The 13,460-nt window shown below is 37.3% G+C and overlaps 3 protein-coding genes across 3 annotated transcripts; 2 read left to right on the forward strand and 1 right to left on the reverse strand.

Annotated features, from left to right (window-relative positions):
* The first annotated feature begins 5,268 nt into the window (after positions 1 to 5,268).
* Positions 5,269 to 5,866, forward strand: LOC121801029 (heavy metal-associated isoprenylated plant protein 19-like). Its single transcript, XM_042200500.1, has 3 exons — positions 5,269 to 5,295; positions 5,408 to 5,489; positions 5,607 to 5,866. The coding sequence occupies exons 1-3, from the start codon at positions 5,269 to 5,271 to the stop codon at positions 5,864 to 5,866; spliced, it is 369 nt and encodes a 122-aa protein (XP_042056434.1).
* Positions 5,867 to 6,714: 848 nt separating this feature from the next.
* On the forward strand, positions 6,715 to 9,788 carry LOC121801476 (BI1-like protein). Its single transcript, XM_042200975.1, has 4 exons — positions 6,715 to 7,076; positions 8,973 to 9,086; positions 9,171 to 9,328; positions 9,410 to 9,788. The coding sequence occupies exons 1-4, from the start codon at positions 6,809 to 6,811 to the stop codon at positions 9,611 to 9,613; spliced, it is 744 nt and encodes a 247-aa protein (XP_042056909.1). The 5' UTR covers positions 6,715 to 6,808; the 3' UTR covers positions 9,614 to 9,788.
* An 858-nt stretch (positions 9,789 to 10,646) lies between these two features.
* Positions 10,647 to 11,861, reverse strand: LOC121801030 (protein DOS2-like). The gene has a single exon (XM_042200502.1). The coding sequence runs from the start codon at positions 11,859 to 11,861 to the stop codon at positions 10,647 to 10,649; it is 1,215 nt and encodes a 404-aa protein (XP_042056436.1).
* Positions 11,862 to 13,460: the final 1,599 nt, after the last annotated feature.

Genomic DNA, 13,460 nt, shown 5'->3' on the forward strand with positions numbered 1-13,460 from the left:
GGCTTGAGAATATAATAATTTCTTTTCTTCCGTGAATTTCCGCATAAATTCCCGCCAGCTTTGACTGCACTGCGCAATGTTCGTAGAATAGTCATAACTTTCTCCACAGAACTCCGATTGAGACATGCAAGATATCCACGCGAAGCTCTTTCGAAGACGGAGCGAATGGCATGTAGTAAGCTCTGACTGGATTTCAAAATCGCTGGCAGAATGGGCTCGAACAGAGGCTGCTGCACTTTGGCCTTTTTCACATTTTTCTATTTTTTTCTATCATTTATCAACAAACACGTCAAAAATACCAAATGTATAACATATACAATTTAAGAACATAATTTGCATGATTGACATTTAAAACAAGTCAAATCTAGTCCTTAAAAACATGCAAAATCTGTGTTTGTCAACTCCCCCAAACTTAATTATTTGTTTGTCCTCAAACAAAATAAGAGAAAAACTACTAAAGTAACACGGATGCTAAGAACTAGACTTCATAGTTGCCTCAAAAATTGTAACAAGAAATAAAGAGTGTGACAAGAATACAAATCAAATCAAGCAAAGCTTATTAGTGCATTTTCATTACTAGCTCGTTGATCACCTTGAAGTACATGCGCTCACAAGTGTTTAGAAGTGTGTTTATCACTCACTCTCAAAGTGTATAAGGTAAAGAATATATGCTCTCAGATCATGCAATATGCAAAGTTTACCATAGGATTGCTCGATGTCTAATCCCTACTCTACTTTATGTGATTAAAATCAAAAATCCGAAAGGTCTTTATTTTCGGTTATAATGTAGGCTCTTTGGTAAGTTGAGGAAATATGGCTAAAAAGTGATTAATCCCAAACATAGCAAAAATGATCAATTTCTACTACATCAAACATAGCACCGCACCAACAATTCGAATCTCAGTAAATTCTAGACTTTGTCTAAATTTCTTCTCACTTCCCAAATTCCTTTGATTTTTTTTCTTTTGTACATCTTTTCTTTTTTTCTTTTGTACATCTTTTCTTTTTTTCTTTCTATGCACAGCCAATTATCTCATTCAAACCATAGATGTCTATGCACTTTTCTCAACTAAGCACACTACTTTTCTTTCTACCTTATCTCTCCAACTCTTTTCACAAAATATAAACTAAAATTCACCAAGAGTGTATGGATATTCCCTTTTATTTAGCTTCCAAAGAAAAAGGCTTTAAAGGCTCAAAGTGGCTAGCTAGGGAAAAATATTTTGAATAAGGTCATAAATTTGGATATATAAAGTAGCTAAGAAGGATGGCCTAATGTCCACTTTTATCATTTAAACACTATGCAAACTTAGGCAGACTAGGAGCAAGTTCTAGAAACAAATACATGAATGCAGATAAATCACACAAGAAATAAATTTATGGCTCAAGTCTTACAAGGTATGAGCATGATTCAAGGCAAATAAGCAATTCATTATTTATGCACCTTTTCACTAAACCTTCAAATCAATGCATCAAGTCAACTCAACCAACACATACACGAAATTTTTATCATAGGCAACTCGGTCTGAGGTTCCTAAACATGAGTATTTCTAAATTTTCTATGTTATGCTCATGACAAGATTCACCTCGGGTTTATTTAAAAAAAACAAATAAAAACAAACAAAAACAACTAAACTCACGGTCCACCACTTCATCCCCCAAACTTATTCAAAACTACGTTAAGAATAAGTTTGAAAAGTCGGTGGAGATGTGAGTGAACTAAGAAAACAAATCTAACTAAATAAAAAAGATACCAATGTTGGGTTGCCTCCCAACAAGCGCTTGGTTAACGTCTTTAGCTTGACGTTCTTTGAGGCTCATAAAATATCCCCCATTCTCGGGATTTTCTTTGGGATGCCTTATGTACCTACAATTTCGCAATGTGAGCATAGAATGAAGAAAATTATAGTAGAGTACAATGCATAACATGTGGCAATCCCCTAAACTTTAATCATATCAAGGCATAAAATATGCAAATCAAATTATCTACCTTAACATGATCATTTTTCATCCTCCGTAATCTTCTCTATCCCCCAATTAATTGCAAAAATTTTCAACAATATACTAAGATCAAGCAAAAAAAAAATTTAAGCTCTAGAAATATACACAATTCATGCAAGATAAAATAGCCTCGCAATACTATGAACATGAACTATGTGTATCAACAATCAAACCAAAGTGATATTCAATTTTCATCCAACAAGATCAACATACTCAAGTACACCCAACAATAATTAATTCCAAAAATCCAAGACTCATAAACTCATCATCCTCCATCAAACTTCAATCCAAACTTCCAATATATAAATCGACAACAAGGCCATTCAAGGAAAAATTCAAAATCAAAGCTCAGAAATTAAAAGAACATACCTTGGTTGGTTGACAGTTGAGCATACGAATGAGTGGAATTCAAAAAATGTGATTAAGTGGTGTGAATTTGGAGTATGAGTGTGTGAATTGTGTGGAGAAAATAAAATATAAAGAGGGGAAGGAGGTTTTTTTTTTAAGTTTTTTTTTTAGGAAAAAAAAAGAAAATTAGAAGTAAAAGTATAAAAAGCAAAAAAAAACAAAAAAACAAAAAAAAAACAACGAGAAAGAAAAGTTAAAAGAAAGGATTTTTTTATAAATTTTCTTTTAAACTTCAACTATACGGAGAAACATCAGCTCTACGGAGGAGAAAACTAAAGAAGAAAACTAATACAAACAAGGGAGCAATCAAATGTATATATCTCACCCACGCTCTACGGAGCATATCAAGTGTTGTAGCAGATAATTCTATCTTGTACTGGAGTAATCCATTGTTATGCTTCGTGCTCCTTGCAAAACAAATAAAACAAAAAAATTAAAATAAAACTATACAAAATATTACACTCTAAATTAGTATTATCAACCATTTTACAATATCAGCTTAAAGCAATAATATTCCCCGGCAACGGCGCCAAAAACTTGATGCACTATTTATTAGTGCTAAAATACCTGCAAGTTTCCAGGGTAGATCTATTATAGCTAAAGGTCAGTACCGGGATATCGAACACAGGGAATAAGATTGCAACTGGCTATCATATACTAAGCGTCATATACTATTTAAAGACACATATGTTTTTTTTGGGTTTGATTTTATTAAACTAGACTGAAAAATAAATAAACAAATAAAAAGAAAGCATATAAACAATGATACAAAGCACGCATAGGAATGTAGAATATTAGGATCCAAAACACAATCGACTTTCTTGAATTACGGTCTCTAGAGTTATTAAGTCGGTCACTTAACTGGATTAAACCCTCTCCCGAGGTGAGAAATCCGTAGATTAGGTGTTGAAATAAAAGTCCCCTTTAAATCTCTAACATCTAACTCCTAAAAGATCGTTAAGACCAATGACCTCACGTGAAACCTCAACTCTCCCGAGTTCTGTTGAATTAAAGTGTGAATTATCCATTTTCCAAGTCAACTATTTCGTCCCCCGAGTACTCTAATCAACTCTAACATGTATTCAAGAGGTAGCTAATCAATTGAATATAGAAAGCGCAAGGATAAATCAAATAACTACAAGAGCTAACAAGGAAAATCAATCGAATATCTTCACAAAAATTCCACAATTGATGTTTAACTCATAGACAAGTAAAAACTACAAATAAAGTACGAGACATGAAAGAAATTGATAAAACCCAAGGTTGAATCTTCAATCTTCAGTCTTCTCTTGCCTGGATCTGCAGAACTCCGCTTCAATGGAAGATGGATGAATTTAAGGGTGGAATATGGAATGGAAGAATTGTAGAGAGGAAGAAGGATTGGAGGCTCTGAGATAAAAATTATGAATTAGGTTCAGAGGTATTTATAGGCTGGAAAAATGTTTATTTTTGATAAATTTCGTGCCCTACAAGAAATATGAGAGATTTGGTTTCAGAATATAATAATTTCTTTTCTTCCGTGAATTTCCGCATAAATTCCCGCCAGCTTTGACTGCACTGCGCAACTTTCGTAGAATTGTCATAACTTTCTCCACAGAACTCCGATTGAGACATGCAAGATATCCACGCGAAGCTCTTTCGAAGACGAAGAGAATGGCATGTAGTAAGCACTGACTGGATTTCAAAATCGCTGGCAGAATGAGCTCGAACAGAGGGTGCTTTACTTTAGCCTTATTTTCATCTTTTTCTATCTTTTTCTATCATTTATCAACAAACACGTCAAAAATACAAAAAGTATAACATATGCAATTTAAGAACATAATTTGCATGATTGACATTTAAAACAAGTCAAATTTAGTCCTTAAAAACATGCAAAATCTGTGTTTGTCACAAATCATACTTGGTTCCCAATAATACTTGGAGTGTAAATCTTACTATATACACATACTTTATACCCTATATAAAGGGTGACATATTGTTAAATAAAGAGGGAATGTTTTTTTTTTGCTTGCAAACTTTGCCAAGAAAGCAATTTGGTCCGTAATATTTGAAAATATCTTTTAAGGGTCATTAATATCTTTTGAGCTATCTTTTTGATATATCAATTTTTTTAGATGAAAATAAATACTCCTAAGCCCATGAATGACATTTCTATCTATTTGATTTATTTTCTTTATTATAATATTTAACATGTAACTATGAGGTTGATTATATTTGTAATTCCAATATTAATATTGCTTATAACTTTTTTTTCAAAACTTATGAACTAATATGTTATTGTTATAGTTGAAACTTTTTTATGTGGTGCATACTTAGCTATTGTATCTTTATATTTGTATGACTCTTTGGTATTAATGATTATTATTGTTTATTAATTATTTGATATGGACAATATTGAAGTGTTTATCCTGTCCATTAATACAATATAACTAAAATTATGATTGTTGGTTTTGTGGTAGGGATAAGAAAGAAGTTTTGATTAATTTCATAAACAATGCAAATTGCATACAATTTATATCAAATGTGCATATGCATAAATATATGTTTTGGGACTGTACATTAAAATTGTTTTACATATTTATGATTTTAATCCTTAAATAATCAATTTTAAAATGTGAACTTACTCTTGAAAAAATTAATTCACCACAAGATTTGACTTCTAAAGCAGACCAAACTAGTTGGAGAACATATACCAAATCAGATATAATACTACCGTAGGGCCATCTAAATAACTGAAATAACTAACAGTATTTCTCCTTCCCTAGAAAAGTGGGGAAAAAAAGTGTATCCACCTACAACATCCTCCAGATTCCTGCCTAAAATAATTCATTTCTTTCTTCAATTCCAATGAATATCTCAATGGATTGCTACAAGAAAGCAGACAGAGTAAGATACACACATTCAAATATTACATATATATGTATGCTTTATAAATTTTGATGTGTGGCTATGTAATAAAAGCAACAAAATGATTTCCATGACAATTGGAAAACAACAGGTTGTGGAGGCAGAATACAGGGTTCCTATGCATTGCAATGCCTGTGAAAGAAGAGTTGGCAGAGCAATTTCCAAACTCAAAGGTTTCATCATATATATCCATTTCTCTTTATAGGCAATTTATATCTCAAGGCCATAACACATTTCCAAAAAAATACTATATATATAATCTTGAATCAACAAGTTGTTCCGATCCACAGGCGTGGAGACGGTGATGACTGACATGGCGGAGGACAGGGTGGTAGTGATAGGAAAGATCGATCCGCACAAGGTGTTGAAGAAATTGAGGAAGAAGACGGGGAAGAAAGTAGAGCTTGTGGGGAATGAGGATGAGGAAGAAGAGATGAATTGCAGCGGGGAAGAAGGTAGTATGAGTTATTGGCGAGATCACTATTATGGAGACGGTGAAAACCACATGATGTTCAATGATGAAAACACAAATTCTTGTACAATCATGTGAAACATGTGCACATCCTGTGGAGAAAATGTTAGAGTAGGAAGAATGACCTTTGCTCGTTAGAGAACAATTATATTCAAGACCAATTGAAAAGTGTAATATACTAAATACCATATGTTAACAGATACACAGAAAGGAATGACATAGCAATCAAAAAGCTCCTTTGAACGACCGGCATTTTTGCAACATGTGTGCGTGCACTCAATGTAGTGCTTATACACCTTGCACTCATCAATGCCCTCTTAAAACTTTATGTTTATTTAACGCAGCTCGAATGCCAACCGTCCGATAATGGTATACTATTTGCTTGTAAATCCCTAACTTTCGCCAATTTTTGATTCTCCATGCGACATACCCGTTTTAAAATCTGCTTGTAAATGATCAAACTATCGATTTGTTCTTATTTTACAACTCATTAGGGTTTCCATGTTGGCATAAATTAATGAGTTATTTACATGACACACATCAACAAAACTGTGTCATATTAAAGGCAGCAAAATGATAAATTAAATCATTTCATAAGTTGTATTCATGTTTCTCGTTTCTTTGCTCGTTTCCCACTTCCAGCTCATTTTTTCTTGATATAAATCATATAGTATTTATTTAACTTTGTATAATACGACTACATATAATGTGACGTCGTTATTGTTGACGTCCAACAACGTGGCGAAATTAAACTATCAACTTATGTCAATATTAAAAATTTGATTTGTTGGAAGATCATATAATGTGACTTTTTAGTTGACATCCAATAATATGATTAGTTGCAAAATAAATAAAAAAATAAATTATAATTCAATAATTAACAAGTGGATGGGATAGGGAAGCAAATTACCACGAATCGATTAAAAAGGCACATTCATTGCATTCCATTTCTAAGCAATCGAAATTCGTAGAGAGAGAAGGAAAGGTCGGCGAGAATCATCCAACCGTCAGATCTGCAAGATGCACACCTACACCGCCGTCAGTACTGCCGATGCCCACAAGGTCGGAGACATTGACATAGAGTCCGGGGAGCGCCTCTACCCTGGAATCGGCCACGGTGAGAATCTGCTGCGATGGGGATTCATACGCAAAGTCTACGGCATACTGGCGGCGCAGATCCTAGTAACCACCGCAGTCACCGCCGCCACTGTTCTCTACGCGCCGATTAACGACCTCCTTCGCGCCAATTCTGGCTTACTGCTTTTCCTCGTCTTCACTCCCTTCATCTGTGAGTGCGATCAATTTAATTGCACTCTTTCCTCTGATGATTGATTAATTTTGATGAATCGGCCACATTTATGATTGAAAATTGTGATTACACCTCGTATTAACCTAACTTTTGTGCCTTCCAATCAAATACTAAATAGATCTGGGAACTGACTCGCATGAGGTAGGTTAAATTTGCAGATGTGCAGCTGGTTAATAGGTGCTTAGAGCATCCACAACCGTGCTCTTGCCAGCGGCACGGTTGTGGGCCCGGGCGGTACTATTCATGTCTGCTCTCTGGCAAGAGCACAACACCCACAACTGTGCTCTTCCGCAAGGACGAGCACAATTAATTTAATATTCAATTAAACATAAACATTTCTATAATATTAAAATTCATTAAAAAAACATAAATAATATTACAAATGACAAATAAAATAAAAAACGACATAATTAAAATCCTAAAAATTAAAAATTATATAATTAAAATACTAAAAATTAAAAAAATCACTACTCGTTGCCGAATTTCGCCCACATGTGTTTGATTAGGTCTTCTTGTAGCTGAATGTGGGTTCGGGTATCGCGCATTGTGTGTCTTGTCTCGATCCTCTGGCCAACCGTAGTATGCTCACCTCGGCGTGGGGGAGACCTCGCTGTTGAGCTTCCGGCTTCATCCTCGTCGTAGAAGCTAGCCGCTCTTGGCCCTTCGTAGGCTATAATCATGTTGTGTAAGATAATACACGTGAACATGATGTCGGCGATATTATTCACGTACCACAGCCGAGCCGGGGCCTTCACAATGTTAAATTGGGCTTGAAGGACCCTGAAGGCTCTTTCAACGTCTTTCCGCGCGGACTCTTGGCGCTGCGCAAAAAGAACCCGCCTCAGGTCGTGCGGGTTGTGGAGCATCTTCACGAACGTCGACCACCTTGGGTAGATATGCTTCGTAAGCGGCACGATGTTGTTCGTAGTATTCTTGTTCTTCGCGTTCCGCTTCCGCCATAATATGGGTGAAATCCATTTGAGGTTTTGAATGAGGGATGAATGTGTTGATAGTTTGTATGAGAATTTTAAGAATGAGAGATGAATGGGAGATGAATTGATGTGATAAATGGATGATGAATGTGTGTATTTATAGATGATTTTGGGGGAAAAAAAATAAAAAATAAAAAACTCAAAAAAATTCAGAAAAAGGGGAAAAAACGGTCATATTTTTGGGATTTGGAAATTTTTTTTTTTAATCATTTTATATAATTTAAAAACGATTTTTAAAATAAAAAAATAATTCAAAGGCCGTTGCCCAATCATAAGCCGTCATGCATCGAGCAGCGCCGTGCCAGCTGCGGCGGTCCTCGTCCTCGCCGCTGGCACGGACGGCGGCCTTCACTCCCACCACCGTTGTGGATGCTCTTATGTTGATAGATATCATCTGAATGTGGTCTCATACCTTCAGGTCTGACCGTGGAGTATATATGACGTGGTTTATCACTTTTATCTTAAAGTTTTAGATGATTCTCCTGATAATGGAATGTTTAATTACTCACAGTAACTCTACTGAATTATGGTTTTTCCTTCACCTGTGGGCTATAATTCACAAATCATGATTTTCTGTACCAATGTATTGTTTTTTGTTAGATTGATAGAATGTGTAGGAAGTTAACATATACATATGGCAAACTGTTAGCTACACATGCTGTGTTATTTACTGATAGCTAAGATTAAGTGACCATTTCTTCAATTTACGTGAGGTTTATGTTGTGCATTTCTCTATCTGACTGGAACTTTCTTACTTACGGAATATGATTGTTCCGATACAATGTCTATCAAGTACAGAGGAGCAATTGCATCAAATAATATTGATTTTAATATGTTTCTGTTATGTTTGGAGCATTTAACAGAAACTTGATTTGTATGACAGTGTTGTGGCCACTCCATATCTATCGCCAGAAGCATCCATTGAACTTGGTTTTCCTCGGACTCTTCACTGCTTCTATGAGTCTAACTGTTGGAGTGAGCTGCGCTAACACTGAAGGTTGGTAACTTACTACAAAATCGCAGGAGTTCGACACGGGGTTTGTTTGTCTAATCCTTCTCCCTACTCTGCCATCACGTACAGGAAGACTTGTGCTTGAAGCCTTGATATTGACCTCAGCTGTAGTTTCAGCACTGACTGGCTACACCTTCTGGGCTGCTAAGAAAGGAAAAGACTTCAGCTTTCTGGGACCAATCTTGTTTACTAGCCTGTTCATCTTGATCTTGACCAGTTTTATTCAGGTACTTCCTCTCTTCCGATCTATTTTTCTTTCCATATGTTGGAATTAGCTGTTAAACTGTATTCCACTGTGGTAAATGCAGATGGTATACCCATTGGGATCTACCTCTGTCGCTGTCTACAGCGCGATCAGTGCCATAATCTTCTCAGGATACATTGTTTATGATACTGAGAACCTAATCAAGCGCTTCACATACGATGAGTACATCTGGGCATCGGTCACCCTTTATCTCGACGTTCTCAACCTGTTCCTTACCATTCTGCGGATGCTGAAACAAGATAACTGAGGCACACTCTAATTACTAGTGCATAGACGCTCCTATGTGTTTAGATAATTGAAGTGTTTTGTTTTGGTTGATGTGGAAACTATGAAAATGTTAACGTCACTGCACTTGAGTTGTGTGCTCGAACAAAATATTATCCCAACTTAAATGTGAATAAGGAATTCACAATTTGTCCCTACTTTCTGTTATTCCTTAGAAATTTGTGAAGCAACGGATATACTTTAGAATCCAGTGTCACTGGATAAATGATGCATCATATGCCCCTAAACCCTAAACTTATTTTGCATACAACTCGGAAACTCTATCACAGTTTCCAAATACTTCACAGATGGCAAGCGTTTCATTGCAGAACTTTATATTAAAAATGGTGTCAATTTTATCATTTGACCCTTGCCTTTAATCTAAGTTCTCTAATTTACTCCACATTATCAATATACGATTTTGTTTACTACTGAAATGCTTATTAGAGAGGGAGTACGTCAACCCTTCTCCTCACCTTCTTTCCCCCTCCTCCTCCTCCTCCACTGCCGATCGTATCCCCCTTTCTCCTCCGTCTTCTGCCCCCTGTATTGCAACCTCTTATCTTGCCTTCGTGGAGAACACCGCACACACAAGAGTGGCTTAATTTACAATTTGGAAGGTGTAATTAATAGTATTACACTCCGACCTTTGATCAATCTATTGATATTACATAAGCCTCCCATCAAATTATAGCATGTGGTAACATGAATAGATAAAGGAAACTCCCTTTTCATGCATGAATTTGCCCATTAATATGTCAATCAACAGTCAGAAGAAGTCATATTCAGTGCATCATCTGAACACTAGCAACAAAAACATAGGTAGAAAGATTCAACATGATGTATAATCAAGAAATGAGTCACGGTTCGAATCCTGACACAATACAATCGTTCCAAAAGGGGATATACACAATGTTAAGAATAGAACGGAAGCATTAAAAGGTGCATAAAGAGCTAGACTGCATAGTGTTATCAACATTTGGCAGAATACATTACTATATCATTCACATGACAGGTTAAACATGGTGGTCATCATCATCTTCAATATCCCAAGTGAGCTCTTCATCATCTTCCTCCTCAGCAACCAACTTCTTCCCAAGATCAACATTGCTCTCATCAACACTCCTAATATCTTCAATCTCGTCCCATCCAAGATCATCCGCGTGCGATGACCGTTGGCTTGAGATGATCGAGATATCACTCCCTAGCTTCCCATCCGATGAAGCCTCCTTCTCATTGCACACTGATCTCCCCCCCAAACTCTCATTTTCACCCTTTACACCCGACACACCACCACCCTCGCCATCCCTTCCTCCTTCCTTTTCTTCATCTCCATCCCCCAACCCTTCCACCCCTTTTCCCTTCTCCTCCACCACCTCACCCTCCTTCAACTCATCTCTAAACCTACATTCACCATTATCCTCATCATCATCATCGTCATCGACATCCCAACTCAATTCCTCCTCTTCCTCCCCGGAAATGGCCCTCTTCACCATCCTCAATCTGGCCTCCTCCGCTCTCACAACCCTATCAACCCGATAAAAGTACCTGCACCAAAACGTCTCTTCATCAACCTTAACCGGCACAACCTCGCCGTAAATCTCAGCGACCGCGCCATCCTCTCCGAGCAGCCCCTCAATCTCCCCCCTCCTCTCCTCCAACACAAACCCCAACCTCCAATCGGCATAGCCACTCTCCTCCACTTCATCAATATAAGTACGGATATCACATTGCACGGCGCGAACCATCGCATCAATCCTACTATAGGGCTTAACACTAGCACTGAAACCCAATTCCGCATCACGGCTATCACTAATTCCTACGCTATTGTCATCATCGCCCTGATCCAAATGACTATCATTTGAGGCAAAGTTCAAATCCTTACCGATTATGTCGGAGACTGTGGAGCCCACGTTGTCAATCGCCTGACCCACGGCCTCGAGCGACTCCTGGGCGATGGCGGCGCCGGACTCGAGGCGGGCGGGGAGGTCTTGGACGGCGCGGGTGGCGGCTTGGCGGATGACGGAGGTCTCTTTCTTGATGCCGGAGCTGAATTCCTGGAGATCTTTGTAGTAGTTGTCGATTAAGGATTCGGATTTTGAGGCTATGGTTTTGAGGAGGGAGGATCCGATTCCCCAAGATGGGGCGGGAGAGGGGTTTGGGGAGGTGGGGGTTGTAGGTGGGGAAGGGGAGGGGGAGGGCTCCGAGAAGACTGATTTGAAGAAGTCCATCGGAGTAGAAAGGGGACAAATTGGGTAAGTGATGCCTTATTGGGAAGAAGGTGATAGATACAGATCGTGGATTTGTGTATGTATATATATACACGCGTGTGATGTGTATTTTACTCCTACAATTTTTGTTTTTTGTCAATTGAATATATGTATAGGCGATCCACTACCGTAAAATGTAAATCTATACCGGAACATATATTTTGCGACAATTTTATTCAATGTTGAATACTCCATAATAAAATAATCATATTTTTACTTTTTTATAAATGCAACTTTTGAGTGAAAAGTTTTTTAAAAATGTGCAATAGATCTAAGTTACTTAGGGCATCAACAATAACAATAGATCCGCCATAGCCCAGCCACAAACTCCTCCTGCCACATCATCAGCATTAAAAATCCTCTTGCCACATCATCAGGACAAGCAAATAGTCCAGCAATAACTTAACAATAGCCTAGCCACATTACTCAAAATTATATAAAATAAATAATTGACAATCACACAAAATACGGAATTAAATTTACGACACAGATACGAAAAAATTCAATAATATTATTTAAATTAAAAAAAGTACATTAAAAAAAACACACTTCATTAAAATTAAAATAACATTACAACATCCTCATTAATGAGTTTGTCCCACATCGAAAGTGGAACATAAAACATTCAAGGATGTCTCTATAAAAGAGAAACAACCAAGAATGAGTTTGTCCCACATCGAAAGTGGAACATAAAACATTCAAGGATGTCTCTATAAAAGGGAAACAACCAAGAATGAGTTTGTCCCACATCGAAAGTGGAACATAAAACATTCAAGGATGTCTCTATAAAAGGGAAACAACCAAGAATGAGTTTGTCCCACATCGAAAGTGGAACATAAAACATTTAAGGATGTCTCTATAAAAGAGAAACAACCAAGAATGAGTTTGTCCCACATCGAAAGTGGAACATAAAACATTCACGGATGTCTCTATAAAAGAGAAACAACCAAGAATGAGTTTCATAAAAAAACATTACATAAAAAAAATTAAAATTTTTGCTCGCCGATCGGGAGCCTCCAATAGCGGCCAGCCGATCGGCGAGCGCTCGGGAATCGGCGTGCGCTCGCCGATTTGGTACTCGCCGGCTGCAATAGTTCGGCGAGCGGACCGGCGAGCGCCAAAAATCGGCGAGCCGGTGCGCTCGCCGCTATTGGAGATGCTCTTAGGACATCCGCAGTGGTGCGGATGTCCCGGCGGACATCCCCGCGTATATTCCAAAAACACCTCCTGCCACGTCATACGGACTTCCCACTGTGGATGCCACGTCATACGGACATCCCACTGCACAGTGGTGGACATCCCTAAGAACATCCTGACGGACTTCCCACATTAATAAAAATTCACAAATTAAACAATTTACGGATTTAAACAATTTACGGAATTAAAAATTCGAAACGGATACAGAATAAAAATTTCATTAATTAAAAAAAAGAAAAGTACATTACACCAAAATAAAAAAAAATACATTTCAACAATTAAAAACTCCATCAACGACGACCCCTCCGCTGCCATACTTCTTCAATTATATCGTTCTAGAGTCGAACATGAGCTTGTTTTTGG

Source organism: Salvia splendens, chromosome 4 (assembly GCF_004379255.2).
Source record: "Salvia splendens isolate huo1 chromosome 4, SspV2, whole genome shotgun sequence".
NCBI lineage: Eukaryota > Viridiplantae > Streptophyta > Magnoliopsida > Lamiales > Lamiaceae > Salvia > Salvia splendens.

Bases quoted from the DNA above. Each gene is read 5' to 3' on its own strand.
- LOC121801029 (XM_042200500.1), top strand. From the start codon at position 5,269: ATGGATTGCTACAAGAAAGCAGACAGA. The intron at 5,296-5,407 runs GTAAGATACACA...GGAAAACAACAG, and splicing joins GCTACAAGAAAGCAGACAGA to GTTGTGGAGGCAGAATACAG. The intron at 5,490-5,606 runs GTTTCATCATAT...TCCGATCCACAG, and splicing joins AGCAATTTCCAAACTCAAAG to GCGTGGAGACGGTGATGACT.
- LOC121801476 (XM_042200975.1), top strand. From the start codon at position 6,809: ATGCACACCTACACCGCCGTCAGTACTGCCGATGCCCACAAGGTCGGA. The intron at 7,077-8,972 runs GTGAGTGCGATC...TTTGTATGACAG, and splicing joins CGTCTTCACTCCCTTCATCT to TGTTGTGGCCACTCCATATC. The intron at 9,087-9,170 runs GTTGGTAACTTA...CATCACGTACAG, and splicing joins GAGCTGCGCTAACACTGAAG to GAAGACTTGTGCTTGAAGCC.
- LOC121801030 (XM_042200502.1), bottom strand. From the start codon at position 11,861: ATGGACTTCTTCAAATCAGTCTTCTCGGAGCCCTCCCCCTCCCCTTCC.